The sequence below is a fragment of the Vanrija pseudolonga genome, chromosome 5, assembly GCF_020906515.1.
Source record: "Vanrija pseudolonga chromosome 5, complete sequence".
In the NCBI taxonomy this organism is placed as follows: Eukaryota; Fungi; Basidiomycota; class Tremellomycetes; order Trichosporonales; family Trichosporonaceae; genus Vanrija; species Vanrija pseudolonga.
In genome coordinates, this window is record NC_085853.1 from 2310200 (window position 1) to 2327098 (window position 16899).

The 16899-nt window shown below is 64.2% G+C and overlaps 7 protein-coding genes across 7 annotated transcripts; 4 read left to right on the forward strand and 3 right to left on the reverse strand.

The window, feature by feature from the left end:
• Positions 1-8: 8 nt before the first annotated feature.
• MAL61_2 (Maltose permease MAL61) lies at positions 9-1996 on the reverse strand (the record flags this gene model as incomplete). The annotated part of the gene is made up of 9 exons (XM_062774120.1): positions 9-73; positions 125-424; positions 477-653; positions 690-784; positions 823-887; positions 921-1126; positions 1164-1238; positions 1278-1719; positions 1778-1996. The coding sequence occupies 9 exons, from the start codon at positions 1994-1996 to the stop codon at positions 9-11; spliced, it is 1644 nt and encodes a 547-aa protein (XP_062630104.1).
• A 459-nt stretch (positions 1997-2455) lies between these two features.
• LOC62_05G007602 (uncharacterized protein) lies at positions 2456-4360 on the forward strand (the record flags this gene model as incomplete). Its single annotated transcript, XM_062774121.1, has 2 exons — positions 2456-2486; positions 2697-4360. 2 exons carry the CDS (start codon positions 2456-2458, stop codon positions 4358-4360), a joined length of 1695 nt encoding a protein of 564 aa, XP_062630105.1.
• Positions 4361-4575: 215 nt separating this feature from the next.
• On the forward strand, positions 4576-7066 carry priB_14 (Protein priB; the record flags this gene model as incomplete). The annotated part of the gene is made up of 16 exons (XM_062774122.1): positions 4576-4618; positions 4656-4663; positions 4702-4838; positions 4876-5265; positions 5302-5364; positions 5405-5523; positions 5563-5658; positions 5700-5718; positions 5756-5879; positions 5920-5939; positions 5975-6111; positions 6148-6261; positions 6307-6348; positions 6387-6411; positions 6444-6619; positions 6651-7066. 16 exons carry the CDS (start codon positions 4576-4578, stop codon positions 7064-7066), a joined length of 1929 nt encoding a protein of 642 aa, XP_062630106.1.
• A 44-nt stretch (positions 7067-7110) lies between these two features.
• On the reverse strand, positions 7111-8884 carry LOC62_05G007604 (uncharacterized protein; the record flags this gene model as incomplete). The annotated part of the gene is made up of 5 exons (XM_062774123.1): positions 7111-8003; positions 8058-8129; positions 8177-8365; positions 8450-8565; positions 8616-8884. 5 exons carry the CDS (start codon positions 8882-8884, stop codon positions 7111-7113), a joined length of 1539 nt encoding a protein of 512 aa, XP_062630107.1.
• Positions 8885-10331: 1447 nt separating this feature from the next.
• LOC62_05G007605 (uncharacterized protein) lies at positions 10332-13789 on the forward strand. Its single transcript, XM_062774124.1, has 14 exons — positions 10332-10554; positions 10659-10834; positions 10871-11839; positions 11878-11940; positions 11979-12100; positions 12137-12232; positions 12269-12384; positions 12447-12466; positions 12504-12640; positions 12685-12804; positions 12852-12893; positions 12935-12959; positions 12998-13155; positions 13264-13789. Exons 2-14 carry the CDS (start codon positions 10674-10676, stop codon positions 13713-13715), a joined length of 2481 nt encoding a protein of 826 aa, XP_062630108.1. The 5' UTR covers positions 10332-10554; positions 10659-10673; the 3' UTR covers positions 13716-13789.
• On the reverse strand, positions 13781-14963 carry LOC62_05G007606 (uncharacterized protein). The gene is made up of 3 exons (XM_062774125.1): positions 14549-14963; positions 14416-14486; positions 13781-14345 (listed from the first exon to the last, which is right to left on the reverse strand). The coding sequence occupies exons 1-3, from the start codon at positions 14705-14707 to the stop codon at positions 13823-13825; spliced, it is 753 nt and encodes a 250-aa protein (XP_062630109.1). The 5' UTR covers positions 14708-14963; the 3' UTR covers positions 13781-13822.
• Positions 14964-15331: 368 nt separating this feature from the next.
• On the forward strand, positions 15332-16873 carry LOC62_05G007607 (uncharacterized protein). The gene is made up of 3 exons (XM_062774126.1): positions 15332-15858; positions 15910-16063; positions 16105-16873. The coding sequence occupies exons 1-3, from the start codon at positions 15669-15671 to the stop codon at positions 16670-16672; spliced, it is 912 nt and encodes a 303-aa protein (XP_062630110.1). The 5' UTR covers positions 15332-15668; the 3' UTR covers positions 16673-16873.
• Positions 16874-16899: the final 26 nt, after the last annotated feature.

The following is a 16899-nucleotide window of genomic DNA, read 5'->3' on the forward strand; positions in this document are numbered from 1 at the left end:
GACCCCGCCTAGTCCGAGTGCGACACCTCGAGCTTGCCCTCCGCGGGGTGGATCGCGCCGTGGCCCGCCGCGTCTTCGGTCGTCAGCTCAGCCCCGCCGCGCCCCCACCGATCGTGGCACTCACCATCAATCTTGACCTTGGTAAAGTGGCGCGCGGGCACCTTGTTGGCGAAGAGAATGTCGAGCTCGGCAAAGCTGAACTTGCCCGTCTCGGGCAGGCGGAAGAAGCACCAGAGCGTGCAGAGTGCGTTGGTGCCGAGCCAGAACCAGCCCGACTTTGCGCCCCAGTTCCACGCCGTCTGGTTCATCATGTGCGGGTTGAGCTGGCCGACGGCGATCGAGCAGGCAGAGTAGACGAAGCGGCCCATCGCGATAGAGCGCGTGCGGAGGCGCGAGGACGGGAGCTCGCCTGAGATGGTGTAGCCTGGGTCGGAGTAAGCTGATGACCTTGACAGCGCGCTACGGCGGCCACTTACACAGCGGGCCAATGGTCACGTTGTACACAAAGTTGATCAGGATCAGGATCGCACCGATACCGTAGGTGATGCCCGGGCGGCTGGGCACGACACCCAGGATACCGGTGATGAGGAGGAGCAGCGCCTGGAGGAGCATTCCGGCGAGGTAGAGCGTGCGGCGGCCGAAGTGGGGGATCACTGGTGTGTCAGCTTACTCAACGACAGCCTACTCACAGCACCAGCCGACCATGGTGCCGATGATGAACATCGAGTTGAGGGAGAGATTGATGTCAAATGCCGTCTCGGCTGCGAGGCCGGCAGCCTCAAAGCTGGGGTCAGCGTCGTGTCGCCAGCAGGAAAAGCTCACAAGACAACGCCGTACGAGGTGATGTACTGACCGTCCCAGATCTGGCACAGCCACACGCCAAACATCTGGCGTCAGCCACGCCCACAGGAAGCACTCACAATCTCGGTGCGGCGCAAGTTCGTGCCCTGGAAACACTCCTTGTAGGACCCCTTGGCGGCCTCGGCGCGGTCCAGGTCGTCGGTATGCTTCATGACCGCGACGTACGCGTCGAGCTTGCGCTCGTCGTAGTATCCGGGACGGGCGAGGCGCTCGAGGGCGCGCTTGGCGTCGTCGATGCGGCCCTTGCGGACGAGCCACCACGGGCCTGCGTGTGAGCTGATACTCTGGTAACGAGCACTTACTCTCGGGGATGAGGAGCGCGCCGACAAACAGCGGGACGGGCCACACCCACTGCAGGGCGTACGGGAGGCGCCAGGCTGGGGTCAGTCAGCGCCTGCAGCAACACTCTAACTCACCCCAGTTGCTGTCGATCTTGAGTGTGGCGCGGGTCACGCCCGAGCTGAGGAAGATGCCAATACCCCAGGCCATGTTGACGAACGACGCGAGCAGGCCGCGCAGCCGGATGGGGCAGATCTCGGCCGCGTACGCGGTCGACAGCGTCTGGAACATGCCCCACGGGATCCCCATGAGCAGCTCGGCAGCGAGCAGCATGGGCAAGTTCTGCGCGAACACAGCCAAGAAAATGGTCGCGATCATGGCCAGCATGCCGACAGCGTACGTCTTGCGCGCGCCAAACGCCTCTTGGCAGTATCCCGTGATGATGAGCCCGATGAGCGTGCCGACTGATGCCATGTTACCGATCGCGCTCTGCCACTTCGCTGAAACGTTGTAGCTTCCGTCAGGCTGCAGGTCGCCAAACTTGCGCTGGAACGCCGGCTGACCGTAGAACGAGTTGACCTGGGGTGTAAGCGGACCGGCGGCAGTCGAGAGTCACGCGGCACGCCACGCCACTCACAACATTCATGTCGAACCCCTCCATGACAAGCGCAAAGCTCAGCATCACGCCCCAAGCCGCAGCCTTGTAATGCGACGCTAGAACGCTCTTAATAGACGTCACCTTCTCCTGCTCGACCAGCTCGAGACCGTACGCGAGCGTGTCGGGGTCGATGTCTTCGGCAGAGGTCACGTCGACCTGGTGCGCCGTGAGGCCGATAGCCTTGGTGTTGTCCTCCATGTTATTGTTCGTGGTGATGGAGACCCCGCCATGTCCCGTGGGCCTCCTTATGTATCCAGCTGGCGTTTGAGCAAGTGGCCAACATTGTGCATGCCTGTGTGCAGAGTTGCAGTGGCCGATCTGGATGGAGGCGTCGTCGGCGCGAAGTTCGGCGGTCGGGTGGGCTCCTGCCGTGGCCACCGCCGAGGGGCTCCGGCAGCTTCGAGAGGTGCGCTAGGGCCATTGTCCTGTGTTAGCCGGGTCGCGAGGGCCCTGCGTGGCGCCGGCGGTGCGTGCTCCGCACTCGTCTGTGCATCTTGCTGTTGTGGTCGCGCGAGCATGATCAGCTGCATAGGTGCCAAGTGCCACTTGGGTCGTGGGAGCCCCCATCCTGTTCGGCTTTCCGAGGCGAGGCCCCGGCCTCTCCTTTGTCCATCTCCACAAATCATCGGGACAGATTGTTGCAGAAGCGTCGGCGTCATGTGGACCCGCGGTGCAGAGTCGGCGCAGAGTCGGTGTATACCCCGCCACCGCGAGGCCGGCGGTCAACCCTAGCACCCCGGAGCGAGCCCCGGCGGTCGTCCCGATCGTGCTCATCTCGTCACAGTCTACATCAGAGCAGCATCGACGCGATGTACCGTGCATCCCCCACGTCTGCTCCGCTCGCCCGCTCGCAATAGTACGTACCCCGCCCGCCACCGAGCCCGCTGACAGACCCCAGTGTCGCCGCCTACCTTCCCGCTCGACGGCCAGCCCTTCTCCGCGGCCGGGTCGTACCTCACCTTCAACTACCTATCCAACGTGCGCGACCGGAGCAGCACGGTCGGGCTCCGGAGCGTGCACGGCGGGATCCCGACGCCGGCCATCTTCGACCTGGTTCCCTCTGCTCCGTCGTCCAAGGCGTTCGATGCGAACTTCGAGCCGGATGGCGCGCTGTCCATCCCGACCGCGACCGCGGGCGACCCGGCGCAGGCGGCGTTCGACTCGCCGACGGTCGTGCGCATCACTGCTCCGCGCAGCTCCGGCCTCGCACTCGCCGCTGCGAATCTACGACTGTTCGACACGCTCACGCCCCTCGGGCCGGCCAAATGGCAGTTCATCAAGCGCAGCAGCGACATCATCCTCGGCGTCGAGGTCGTCTCGGGCTCTGTTGAGGTCGAGACCAAGTGGCACGGCGAGATGAGCGACCCCGTGGTGTTCCATCTCGCCCCGGGCACGGTAGTCACCATAACCGAGCGCGTGGACGACGCGGTGGCTGCAGCGAACACCACCCAGCTGCCCACTTACGCCGAGTGGCTCGCGAATGCGCCGCCAGCGCCAGCAGAGTACGCGTACGCGCGCGCGCTCGCCGCCTACGTGACATGGCACACGCTCGTCGCGCCCAGCGGCCAGTTCTCGCGGCCGGCAATGTACATGTCCAAGAACTGGATGGCGTCCGTGTGGTCGTGGGACCACTGCTTCAACGCCATGGCGCTGGCAAGCTACCCCGCTCTGTGCTGGGCGCAGATCGCGACCATGTTCGAGCACCAGAGCGCGCGCGGCAACCTGCCCGACTCGCTCAACGACCGCGAGATCACGTACGCGTTCATGAAACCGCCGGTGCACGGGTGGACGATCGACAAGATGCACGCGGCTGGTGTGCTGGGTGACGCCGAGGTCGAAGCCGCGCTCGGCAAGCTGGACAAGTGGACCGACTTCTGGCTCTCGGAGCGCGTCGGCGCCGGGCGCAGCCTGCCGGCCTATTACCACGGCAACGACTCGGGCTGGGACAACTCGACGGTCTTCGACCTCGGCGTACCCGTCGAGTCTCCCGACCTGGCATCGCACCTCGTGCTCCAGCTCGACTCGCTCGCGCGTGCCGCGACGCGGCTAGGCCTGTACGACAGGGCGGCGGGGTACACTGTGCGCGCGGACGCGCTGTTCGCCAAGCTCGTCGAGACCCTGTGGGCCGGGGACAGGTTCACGGCACGCCACGTACCGAGCGACAGCGTTATTGACGGCGGCTCGCTGCTACTTCTCCAGCCGCTAATGCTGGGCGCGCGGCTGCCGGCGCACATCCTCACTGCGCTCGTGAAACGCCTCGAGACAAGCGGGTTCATCACGCCGTTCGGGCTAGCGACCGAGTCGACAAACAGCGACAAGTACACGAGCGACGGGTACTGGCGTGGGCCGGTATGGGCGCCGTCGACGCTGTTGATTGTGGACGGGCTCAAGCGCGCCGGGCAGACAGAGCTAGCGGGCAGGATCGCCCGGGCCTTCTGCAACGCGTTCAAGATTGGCGGCTCGGCCGAGAACTTTAACGCGCTCACGGGCGAAGCGAACCGCGACACGGCCTACTCGTGGACCGCGAGCGTGTTCCTCGTCCTCGCGAGCGAGTACTTGTAGTAGTAGTGGTGTGCATATGCATGGCGTGGCATGGAATGTGGGCGGCTCGGGGGAGATTCGGGAGATATGGCTGGCCGGCGGGCTGGATGCCGCCACGGCGCCACTCGGGGCACCACGATCGGGTGTCGAGTAAGCACGGGTCGAGCAACAACATCGAGGCCACGAGGACGTCAAGAGCAACAGCGACGACCTCGGCACCGCCCACTAACCCAAACATGTCCCACTCACCGGTGCGCAACATCAGAGACAAGAGCATCCGTACGTCGCCGTCCCGCTCACACCGCACTGACCCCAGGCGCCTGTGTACGTCCGACCGGCGCAGCCCTCCCAGCTGACCCCAGGACGGCTGCCGGCGCATGAAGGTCAAATGCGTGGACAAGGAGACGCCGCCCTGCAGGCGGTGTAAGGCGAACCGCGTCGAATGCAAGTTCAACCTCACGCCTGGGATACCAGAGCCCGAGGCGAGCCCGGACGAGCGGTGCGGCGCGTAGCATGGCCAGGCTGACTGTACGTAGGCTGCGCGCGCTCGAGGCGCAGATCGCCGGCTTGCGTGAAGAGATGGCAACGCTCGTCCGTGGGACCGGTGGTACTGCGGGGTTCGCGCCGGCGATGGCCATGACCCCCGACGACGAAGAGGACCACGAGCACATCGTGCGCGTAGTGCATGCTCCCGAGGCGGCCGCGGGCAGCGAGGAGGACGATGAGGAGGTCGTCGCGCCACTGCGGGCCGAGGACGTCGACCGTCATCAAGCCTCGCCAGGCCGCAAGCGCAAGCGCACAGCGTCCCCTTCGCCGTCTGCCCGGCTACCCGCAGCGCCGAACCCGGAACAAGCCGACGCCGGCGTCGCGGACCCGGTGTCCGCGGGGTTCTGCACCGAGGCCGAGGCGCGGCGCCTCTTCGACCGGTACGTCTCCCCAAGAGCCCTCTGACACCGACAAAGGTTCATGAAGCATGCCCACGCGTTCGTGCCCGTCCTCGACCCGGCGCGGGACACGTTCGAGCGGTGAGGAGCTCGCCCCCGTTGGCGCAGCGCTGACCCCAAGACTCCGGGCCAAGCCGTTCGTCCTCACTGTCATCCTGTTGACTTCCGCACAGGTCGAGGACGCGTACCGCGCCCCGAGCGCGCTGCAGGTCCAGTGCCGTGCGTTGGCACAGTCGATGTGTAAGCAAGCTCACCAGGCGGGCCAGCTGACGTAGCAAGCCAACGCCACGCTGTTCTCGGCGCAGGCGAGCCTGGACACGGTACAGGCCATGGTCACGCTCGGCTCGTGGTCCGACCTGTCGTGGCGGCCTATCAGTGGGTCTGGGTCAGCATCTCGCGGTGGTGCTAACGGCAAGGCTATGCCCTCAGCTTGGGGTGAGTGAGAGACGTGAGGTCGTCGGCTGACCCCCAGCTCCGAGATGGGGCTGTACAAGTGTCTCCCGCACCTCATCCGGACGGGGCTAGGCGCCGGCCGCACGAGGGCACAGGCCGAGTCTGACCGGCCGGCGGTGGACGGCGCGCGGGTGTGGATGGCTGTGGGTTGGCCGACTGCTTGACGGTGCTGACGCCTCCCAGCTGCAGAAGATGCGCCTCGAGTGCGTGGTGGGCCGCACAGCCGCGCTGACCCCAGAATTGCGTTCAACGAGGGCCGGCCGGTGCCGTTCGTCGACGAGCCGCTTGACAAGCTGCGGTCGCTCCTCCGTCATCCGTTGGCGGACATCAACGACAGCCGGAGCATCGTGGCCATCGAGTTCCTGCAGCCGCGGGGTAGGTCGGTCACGGCGCGCGACTGCTGACAGCCAGTGCCCCTGCACCACGTGTGGACGCCGGACGAGGGCGACTGCCTCCCCACTGCCGAGATCGCGCGCGTCAACGATACGTTCGAGAGCCGCTTCCACTACTGGTCGAGCTATTACGGTGGGTGCTGCGGTGTGGCTCTGACATGGCTGACGCCGATGGCAGCGCGCGCCGGCCTGCCGCGCGACCACTTCCTCTTCCTCCAGCGTAAGCTGCTGCGCCTGCCACCTGCTAACCCCACCCAGTCGAGTGCCAGCGGTCGCATGCCATGTGAGTGGCAGGCCGAGCAGCGCTGAGACAAGCCTCCACACCAACATCAAGCTCCTGCGCGGCGTCCGCTCGCGTACCGACGTGCGCCTCATGTCCAAGGACCGGCGCGAGATCCTCGTGACGGCGCTTCATGCGGCCGACTTTGTGGTCACAGAGTTCGTGCACGGAAGCCAGGGCGCACACGCCGAGTGGGGGAACCGGTACTTCCGTGCGTGGCGAGTTGGACACGCTGACAGAAGACATCGCGACAGTGTTTGCGGCCCGCGCACTGCTGCGCCTCGCCACCCTCCTGCCCGAACATGTAGACCTGCACCGCGTCGGCGGCGACCTCGACGCGCTGGTCGGAAAGCTCCCGTGGCTGCCCGGCTACCCGTTTGCCTCGCTCATGAGCAAGATTATCCGCCGCGCACGCCGGAACGGCGCCCTGCCGTGGCCTCTGGGCGGCACTACGCCTGGAGCGCCGGACACGGGGGTGACCCCCAGCGACGTGCCGTCGGCGTCAGAGGCAAGCGACCCGTTCGACCTCTTCTCGATGGATAACCTGTTCCCGCTGTTCGATCTCAGCCAGCTGTCAGAGGATTCAGAGGTGAACCTCGACGGGCAGGACTGGTTCGACGCAGTCCGCATGCCCGACCTCCCCGCCACCGCGGTGTAATCAGTAGTACAAGGTCGTCCATCTATGCAAATGCAATACAAACTCTAGATGCTCATAACCGAGATGATGCGGAACTCGTCCCCGCTCGCCTTGTTGCCGTCCTTTCCCAAGAACTTGCAGTTGAGCATGTGCTTGCCCGGGGACGCGTCCTTGGCGACGTCGTACCGCTGGCCAATGTTGAACTTTTGGTCCCAGTAGCCCTGCATCGTGACGGCGGCGGCCTCATTGTCGTCGAGCCAGCACTTGAGCACGCCGAGGTGGAACTCCCACGAGCGGAGGTAGAAGATCTGCACGATGCCAATGCCGGTGTTCACCTCGAACGAGATGGTCGAACCCGGCGTCTTGGTGATCATGTAGTTCTTGTCCTTCCACGCCCACTCGGTCCAGCCGTCGTTCTTCGCCGGCACAGGCTTGTTGGGCGAGTTCATCGACGCGCACGTCGGCCTCAGCGCCGGTATGGTGCGCTTCGGGTCCCACTGGTCGGAGGTGAGGAGACGAGGCAAGGGATCGAGCTTGTACAGCGTGTCGATGTCAATGTCGCTCTTGCCCGTGCGCTTCTTCTCCGCCGCCTCGAGTCGGTCCATCTCGCACAGCTGCGTGTCCAGGTACGCATTCACAATGTCGCCCATCTTCTGGTGGCCCCACCGGCTGAGGTGGCGCCCGTCCACCTCGCCGTCGTCGTGCACCACGAACACCTGCTTCGTGTACGCCTCGTCGCGGAGGATCTGGGGCATGACCGCGTGCTGCAGCGAAATCGTCGGCACGTCCATGTACTGCGCGATGGCCGTGTGCGGGATCGCGCCGCTCACGAGCGCGTGAAGAGGCAGCGCAAGCGTCTGGAGGTTGATGATGGCCGGCTGCGAGGGCAGGTCCAGCAGCCCGCGGAGCAGGAGCTCGTACGGCCGCTGGAACTCGAGGTAGTTCTGGTCGTTGATAGCTGCGGAAGGCGAGTCAGTCACTGTCCTGCCCCCAGCTTTGCCGCCCCACTCACCCAGCTCGACAATGACAATGTCAACGTCGGTAGGGATATGCTCCTGGAAACACATGGAGAAGTAGTCGCTCCCTGGAGACGTCAATCTACGCTCCGCCCCGCCCGCGACCGCGACCCACCCGTCCCGCCCTGCGCGCCGTTGACGAACCCATTCCGCCCCTCGCCCTTCTTGGACTCGGTCGACGGCAGCGAGATGAACGCCTCGCCCTTGCCGGGGAACTTGGCGTCCAGGTGGTCAAAGATACGGCGATGCAGGTTGGCCTTGCACGTCTCCTCGGGGTCCTCCTTGAGGGTGTGACCTCTTGAGACTAGGTTCACAGTCAGTTAGAGTTTGGGCCGACCCGTGCCGTCGTACTCCCAGCCCACTGGAGGCAGCGGCAGCAGCAACATACCTGATCCGCCGACGACAGCAACGTTGAACGGCTTGCCGGAGCGCATCTTGGCCAGCGCTCTCCGCAGGCGCTGGTTCGTGCCCCTGTACGAGATGGAGGCCTCGACTGATCCCTCGCTTCGGTGGTCGTTAGCACCGCCGCCACAACACGGCCTGCCTCCACGCACCTCATCTCGTCGCACAGCGTCGCGTTCGCAGTGCACAGGGAACATGATGCCCCCGAGACGATCTGCGGCACCTCGACCACCTTCTCGACTACCCGCTCGACGACCTTCTCGACGACGCGTATTGAGGGCTCGCCGTCGGCGGCGGAGCGCGTCAAGGCCGGGTCGTCGATCGGGAAGCTGTATATCCAGAAGATGGCGGCGACGATGAGGATGTTGAAGACGATCGACAGCCGCAGCAGGGTACGGCCCTGCCGTGTGTGGAGGCTCATTGCGGTGGTGGTGGTGGGGGCCGTGGCCAGTTGTTGTCGTGCTGATGAGGCGAGGGCGAGTTACAGTCGCGTGTCGATGGCAACGGTCCAGCCTGCCAGTAAGTGGTGAGCAATGCAACAGAGGTGAAAGATGCAATGTCAGAACACGATCCATGAACACCTTCCGAGGTCGTGGTGCATCGTTGCTGCCAGCGGTGACCGTTGGGTACGCCGTCTGGGGAGCACAACGGGCGGGGAGCTCCCACGGTTCCCGGAGTGAAGATGGCGTTGGTGGTGCGCCGTCCGTCCTCCCCACAGTTGTGCGCGTCAATCTCCTGAAACCACGACGCATGCACGCTAAAGCACGCACGCACGTACGCGAGCAACGGCGGTGGGCAGTGTGCGCGCCCACCATGTGCTGCGTGGAGAAGAGTTTCAGCCAACCTTGAAGTAAGGCAGGCGAACCTTGATTCCAACGCCGCGGACGTTCGTTGACGACGACTTCCGTCGCCACTTCCGCGCCGTCTGTCCGTCCTGTACCTCCCTAGCGAAATCGCCTGCTGCTCGGAATAACACCACCTGCCTTCCCCAGCCCTGAAGGTATCGTTCCTACTGGGATGGTGGTTCAGCAATGAAACTCGCAGCATGATAGAAGAGGTTGCGACTCCCCCTCTTCACTCAGGGTGGCCCAGGAACAAGGTGACATTGAAGTCGAGGCAGAGGGAGGGACCCGGAGATGAGGTACACTTACATAGAGTTGGCTTTCCCCGCCGCTCTCCCCGTCTTCACCGCCTCTGTGCCGCCCATTTCAACCTTTCTATCAACAGACCCGCGCGCGTTGTAATAGAAGCGCAACCACTGACGACGTCTTACACTTTTAATAGACGCGTGTGTGAAGTCACCCTTCCCGCCCTGGTGGCATCCAAATCCTTGTTTCCAAGGCCACAACGGACCGCTCACCGAGGCCGTGGTGTTAGCAGCTCAGACGCGTTGCAGTCAGTCGGCTTACCGCCGCCACCTTGTTGGTGGTGGCTGTTCCCGACCTATTCTTACATCCTCGCCCTTGGCAAGTGGTGGTCTTCATTCCCCGACGCGTCTCTTTCCAGCATTACGGCAGCCACATGTTTCCATATACCCTAGGTGCTGATGCAATAAGACGTAGCGCGTGGCTGTTAGGGGGCGAGGATGCTCAGGCGCGCGCCAAGCTTGCAGTCGCCGCGTTTAGCCCTCCGTCGCCATCGCCGTCGCCGCTCCTCCTTCGCCGCCCCATCACCAAGCGCGGCGCGCGGTGTCGGCCGGATCCGATGACACGTGTCCGCCATGCGACTCTCACGTGTCTACCCTGCAACATCACGTGATTTTATGTGGTACCGCATGGTGCTGCTCCCTGGGTGGGAGGATGTTGATCCGCGATGCGATTTCCTGGCAATAATCTACAATTTCTGTTGTTGCATCGCACATCTCTCGACGTTGTACAGAGGGCCTTGGGACGACGACGCAAGGCAACCCAGACACCCACCACCTCATGGATCTCAGGCCATGACATCAAACCACCAGGACGAGCGGAGGAGGCTGTCGGCCCAGTCGCAGCCACCACCACCACCGCCTCCACCCTTGGCCGCATCGTCGTCATCGTCCTCGACCCACAGCGCGACTCTGATCCGCAACCCAAGAGACAACTCGTTGCGTGAGTAGCAGCAGCAGCAGCACTAACCCCCCTTGGAACCCGCTAACATATCCCAGGAGCATGTGTATGTCGCATGCCACTACCCGCTCGCCGCTGACCTCCACCCAGGACAACTGCAAGAAGATGCGAATCAAGTGCGTCGACAAGGAGAACCCGCCGTGCAAGCGCTGCAAGATGCGCAAGCTCGAGTGCACGTTCGACCGGTCGTTTGTCGAAGAAGACAAGGCGACACCAGCACCGAGGAAGCGTAGCCGCGCGGGCGTGAGCCCAGACGATGACGACAGGTGGGTTCTGAAGTCTGCGGAGCGCTAACCCGCCAGCAACGGCGGCCTCCAGGCCGAGGTCACGACGCTGAGGGAGCAGCTCGCCGAGATGCGCTCCCTCCTGCAAGGCATGTCACAGCAGCAGTCGCAGCTCGCGGCGGCGCAGGCGCAGACGCACACGCCGTCGTTCCCGCCGACGCCAGCGCCGCCCTCCCACCGGCCGTCGCTAGGTGCCCCACAGCCCCCGCCGCCGCCGTCGTACCCGAGCCGGTCGAACTCGGGGCAGCCGATCGACTTCCAGATCCTCTCGCCCGACACGCCGCACCTGCCTCTGCAGACGAGCCCGACGTTCGAGCCCATGCTGCCGAGCACGAGCAACCACGGCCCACCGAGCGTGAGGCCACCGATCGTCGCGACGCCGTCGTCATCCTCCTTGGTACCGACCTACCCCCTGCCTGGGCCGCGGCGCATGCGGATCCCGAGCGCATCGGACGATGACCACACCAACAACTCTGCTGGCACGTCGCCGGTGCGCGGGTTCAACAACGGCGGCGGGTCCGGGCCGCCAAGTGTCCCGGCATCGGTTCCCTCCGCCCCGCCGACCACCACGCCAGGCCCACCTGCGCCCGCGACCAACGGCCCGTCGACTTCTGGGCCGTCGACGGTGCCGTACATCCCCGAACCGCCTGACTTCGACAATGGCAACTGCGAGACGGACCATTTCGAGTTTGAGATCGACGACGGGCCGTATGACGACAACCCACTCGAGGCGGCGGCACGCTCACAGCCATACCGCGACATGACGGTGCTTTCGGAGCGTGCAACACTGTTGGACGAGGGTCACCGTCTCGCGTTGACCTGGATGGGTGGGAGAGATCGCCGTGCAGTGGACATTCTCGAGTCGGACATGGTCAACCTCACGAGGGAGCGACTCACGGCCGTCTGGGAGGACTATGGCACGTCGCACACCAACCCCATCGACGAGGGATTCTGCACCGAAGAGGAAGGGCGGGCAATGTTTGATCTGTGAGTGGCGCAAGTTGGGTATACGCTGACCATGCCAGGTTCATGGCCAACAGCCACCCGTTCATTCCAATCTTTGACCTTGAGACGGACACGTTCGAGCTGTGAGCAAACTGGGTTTGACCTGTACTGATCATATCAGTCTCCGCATGCGCTTCCCGTTCACCCTCACCGTCATCATCACATTCATGGTTCGCTGCCAGGAGGCCAACAAGGAGATCTCCCTGCTTCACCTGCAGTGCATCCAGCTCACCAAAGTCATGAGTGGGTAACCTTGGCGCGCCTCGCTGACCCGCTCAGCCAGCTGGACCATGTTCTCGCCGATCAACCAGCTCGACAGAGTCAGGGCCATGTGCATCATGGGCTGCTTCAGCGACATGCAGTGGCGCCGAATCAGTGAGCTTTGCTGTACTGCTCAAGCTGACGCACCAGACCACGCAATGAGCATGGCGATGGAGATGGACTTCCACAATGAGCTCGCCGTGCTACTCAACCTGGGCCCAGGCTCTACGCGTTCCGAGATGAGCATTCGGCGCGGTGTCGGCGACGTGCGTTGCTGGCTGGCGGTGAGTTGGAGGTCACGGCACATAACATCAACTGACTTCCTCAGATCACAAAGCAACGCATGGAGTGGGTGATAGAGCCGACCGAAAGCTGACCCACTCAGAATGGCCTTTGGTGAAGGCAGACCGGTGCCCTTCCTTGACGAGTCGCTCGACCACCTGCGTCACTTCCTCAAGTTGCCGTACACCACCGTCCTCGACAGCAGGTTCATCGTCGCGATCGAGTTTATGCTCCCTAGGAGTGAGTCCAGTTGTAGCCTTGCCTATGCCAAGCTGACTCCGCAGTGACCCTCCACCGGGCGTGGTACCTCGACAGGATCCGCGACGCACCACCGACACTGATGGAGATCCTCAAGGTCAATGACAGCTTGGAGAGTCTGTACCACTACTGGTCCAAGTATTATGGTGAGTGCGGTGTTGTCTGGGGTAGGGCTACTGCTGACTTATCACAGTCGAGAGCGGTGTCGGGAGGGACCACTTCCTCTTCCACCAGCGTGAGTGGAGCGCCACGGAATGCATTCTGACCCCTGCCTAGTGGAGCTACAAAGAGCCAATGCAATGTAAGCTGCCAGGTCTGCCATGACAGCTAAACCCCCAGCCTTCAGACCAACTCGCTCCTGCTCAGCGGAATCTCGACGCGCTCCATTCAGATCATGAGCGCGGAGCGCACGCGCCTGCTCATCGCCGCGATGGAGGCGGCCAACTTTATCGTCTCGACCTTCATCCGAGGCCCACACTCGGAGACTGTCCCCTTTGGTGAGCAGCTCTGGTTTTCGTCAAAGAACCCAACTGACACCCCCAGGCAATCGCTACTACCGTGCGCATGCCCGCTTCCTCGCCCTCCGTGCTCCACTGACCCCACAGACGTCGGCACCGTGTTTGCCGCCCGTGCCCTCCTGCGCCTCGCGACGCTTATGCCCGAGCACAGCGACCAGTACAGAATCGGCGCCGATCTCGACGTGCTAGTCCGACAGCTACCCGCAATGCCAGGCTATCCGCTCGCGCCGCTGCTCAGACGCCTCGTCCTCAAAGCGCGGCGCTCAGGCGTGCTGCCATGGCCGCTGCAGGACGATGACGCCGCTCCGCCTCCTCCTGCCCCAGTCACGCACAGCGCAGGCCACACGGCGACGCTAACAACCCCGGTCGAGACCGAGTCGCGCACCGATGTGTCAGACTTGTTTCCTGCCGCTGTCAATGAGCACCTCCAGCCGTCGCCCAGCGGTGAGAGCCATGGTAACCGGCTCACCGAGGTGATCTTCTCGGCGGCGCAGCTGTGGCCTTTGGCCGAGGGCATGGACCTTGGGGGGTTGGAGTAGGGCGGGGCGCCCACGCCGAGAAGCAAGTATCGAAGCCGGCATGTGCACTGTATGAACCAATGTATCGCTGTTGCATGCAACAAATCTATGCCATGCGCGCTAACCCTCTATTCTCGCTCCGCGAGCCTCGCTTTGAGCTCCACAACCTCGGCCTCGAGCTCCTCTCTCCGGCGAGTCTCAGCCGCGAGCACCTCCTTGAGCTCGCGCACGCGCGCGCTCTCCGCGTTGGCCGCATACGGCGGCGGCGCCCTCTCGCCCGTGCGCACGCGGAACACTGGCGCGGCGGTATCCGACGGGTGTGCGCGGTCCCCAGGCTCAGCGGGGAGGGGCACGAACGGCGAGTTGGCGTCGGCAGAGGGCACAGCGCGGACAATGGCCGGCTGCCGCCCCGTGAGGAAGTATCTTGCGCGCTCGGCGCGTGTGCGTGGCCCCACGTCGACGGGCACGACACGCCCAGTGTCCGTCATATGGCTCCTGTTGAGCCCGTACGCCGCGCGAATGTCGGCGACGACCTCGGCGTGATCGGGGGCGAGGGTCTCGAGCTGGGACAGCTTGTGACTGACGTGCGCGCGCGAGGCGCCGTTGGCAAACTTGTAGTCTGCATACGAGTGGATCACGACCATGGCGTAACTGTGAGGCGAAAGCGAGGCGCGTCAGCGCCGAGCTGAGCGGCTCAGGGATCAAGCAAGCCGTTACTCACTGCGGGTTGGTCGTCGCGAGGCGGGACTGCAGCGCCGCGACGACATTCGACGCCTTGCCCGTCATGCCGAGCTAGCCGTCAGCATTGTACCAGTGCCATGCGCCTCGGCTGCGCCTCGCCGCGCGCGACTTACCGTCATGCGATACCGATCAAAGAGCACAAAGTAGTCGTCGGTCATCTTTGGATGCTGCGCCGTGAGCCACTTTGCGCCCTGCACCGCGTAGGGGTTGAGCGTATGCGGCTCGTTGAGGCGGTTGTGCGGGGCGGTGGGGGTGGGGGCTGTCGCTGTCATGGTGGGCGAGGAGGACTTATAGGCGGCCTGGGGGGTTGAGAAGAAAAGTCGAGGGAGCGTCGAGTTGGACGATGAGGTCGAGCTGCGCGGCGGAGACTCCGAGGCGCGTTCTGGGCGGCGGTGGCGGGGTGGTGCGGCTACGGGCGCGGCACGGCACGGCGTGTCGAGGAGAGGAGAGGGCGCGAGGCTGATGGGGTGGGAGAGGTCAAGAGAGGCTTAGAGGAGTGAATGAGAGAGAGAGAGATGAGAGAGGGGAGGTCGACAAAGTGGACGACCGCCAAGTCGACCAGGGTCGGGCCGAACATTACGCCCTCGGCATCAGCTAAGTGCCGCGATGCCGGAGTCGGCGGGGAGGTGGGGGGTGGGGGTGACGGCGACGGCGACGGCGATGTCTTGACACGACAGCGACAGCGAGCACGTTCATGCATAGTGCAAGCAAGTACGACGCGATGCCCCACCCCGCAAAGATTATGCATCAAAGCAAGCCAGCTTACGGCACCCGCGTTGTTAGCGTGGTAATGTCCGCGGCTCGTCGTGCGTCATGTCTCCCATCTCCCCATCGCCGACCGACCGACTGACCGAGTGCTAGTCGCCGCTCACCGGAGATCTGCCCCCAACCATGTTCTTGACGTGCTCCTTGGAGCAGCAGCAGAGCAACAGAAGCAAGCAAGCGTGCGAGTGTGAGTGTGTGAGCGAGTGGGCGAGTCCTACCTTGCTGCGCGCCGTCACGGTCGGTCAGAGCGGCTGTGCGTAACTCGGCCTTGTCGCCGCCACCTGTTGCTCGTCCTCGTCAACACGCAACTCCACTCACTCCTCCTTCTCACACAGCATCGTCGGGCGGCCTCGCAACTCCCACCTACTTGTCACTCATTGCATCGTCTCTCTCTATCTCACCCATTCACTCTCGTTTGCTTTCTCTCTCTATCACATCATTTGGCCCACCCCACCCCCCTCGCCACCCATGGCCGCAACCCTCGCGCAGCCCCCACCCCCGTCGGCGGCGGACCTCCTCGCCCTCCCCGCCGGCAGGGCCCAGTCAATCGCCTATGTCGTGCTGTATGCGCTGTTCGTGCTGCTGTTCTTTGGGCGGCTGGTCGCCGGTGTCGGCGGGCGCAAGTTTGTCTTCTCGGCTCTGGCGCTGTTGTCGGCCGGTAAGTGCTCCGCGCTTCCCACCGTCACTGTTTCCTAACCCCCCCGCGCAGTCCGCGTCGCGACCTTTGTCGTCCAGTACCAAATCACGACGGACCGCGCCGCCGACTCGAGCACGTTCAAGCACGATGCCATCGCTGCCGCGTGCCTCGTGCACGCGGGCATGGTGATCCTCCTCGAGGCCGTCACCGGCCTCCTCCTCGACTGGTGAGCTCGCTGACTCCTCCGCAAGAGCTGACCACACACAGGTACGAGACGGTCCGTAACCGCCCCATCTCGCACCCGGCCACCCACGTCGTCCACCCCGGCCGACACGTGCTGTACGCGGTGATCCTCGCGCTCGGCATCGCAGGCTGGGCGCGGCCGACTGGCTCTGGCACCAACGGCCTCCTCCTCGCCTCTGGCGTGCTGTTCCTCGTCGTCTCGGCGACCATCCTCGCCGCCACACTCTGGATGACATGGCTGCCCGTGCCCCGCGCGCGCCCGATCAACAGGTGGGGCTGCAGCCTCCTCCTCGTCCTCTGCGCGCTCGCCCTCATCCTGCAAGGCGCGTACGTCGTGTGGTCCGCCGCGCCAACAGCATGGGTACACACCCCCGCCGCCCAGACGGTGCTTGTCGTCGTGCCGGAGCTGCTGGTGCTCCTCGAAATCGGCATCCACTACCTCGACGACCTGGGCGGCATCTACTGGATCTGCGCGCGCCGCAGGGACAAGCCGCGCGTCGTCGAGGGCTTTGCGCCTGCCGGCGAGGGCGAGGGGGTGTCGCCGACGGGGGAGAAGTGGCACTGGGTCGGGCCTTGGGCAAGGGAGGTGTAGGAGGTCGCGTCGCGCAGTGGCGCGGCGCGACGGTGCGCCGAGCCGTGTCGGCGTCAGTGTCTGTCCGTCATGTGTCCCCTCCCCGACGCCGCCCAGTGTATCCCAAAATGAACTTTCACGTCTGTCCGTTATGATTGTTGTCGAGGTGTACCAGGTATCATAGGCAGTGTTAGGTATCATATGCAGTGTTGCGTATCATGCGTCGAGGCGTTGAGGACAGTATGATT

Excerpts from the sequence above, each read along its gene's own strand:
- LOC62_05G007606 (XM_062774125.1), bottom strand. The coding sequence starts at position 14,707 with ATGACAGCGACAGCCCCCACCCCCACCGCCCCGCACAACCGCCTCAAC. Across the intron at positions 14,487-14,548 it reads TTGATCGGTATCGCATGACG|CTCGGCATGACGGGCAAGGC; the intron begins GTAAGTCGCGCG and ends GCTGACGGCTAG. Across the intron at positions 14,346-14,415 it reads CTCGCGACGACCAACCCGCA|TTACGCCATGGTCGTGATCC; the intron begins GTGAGTAACGGC and ends TTCGCCTCACAG.
- LOC62_05G007607 (XM_062774126.1), top strand. The coding sequence starts at position 15,669 with ATGGCCGCAACCCTCGCGCAGCCCCCACCCCCGTCGGCGGCGGACCTC. Across the intron at positions 15,859-15,909 it reads TCTGGCGCTGTTGTCGGCCG|TCCGCGTCGCGACCTTTGTC; the intron begins GTAAGTGCTCCG and ends CCCCCCGCGCAG. Across the intron at positions 16,064-16,104 it reads ACCGGCCTCCTCCTCGACTG|GTACGAGACGGTCCGTAACC; the intron begins GTGAGCTCGCTG and ends GACCACACACAG.
- LOC62_05G007605 (XM_062774124.1), top strand. The coding sequence starts at position 10,674 with ATGCGAATCAAGTGCGTCGACAAGGAGAACCCGCCGTGCAAGCGCTGC. Across the intron at positions 12,385-12,446 it reads TTCGGCGCGGTGTCGGCGAC|ATCACAAAGCAACGCATGGA; the intron begins GTGCGTTGCTGG and ends TGACTTCCTCAG. Across the intron at positions 12,805-12,851 it reads CTACTGGTCCAAGTATTATG|TCGAGAGCGGTGTCGGGAGG; the intron begins GTGAGTGCGGTG and ends GACTTATCACAG.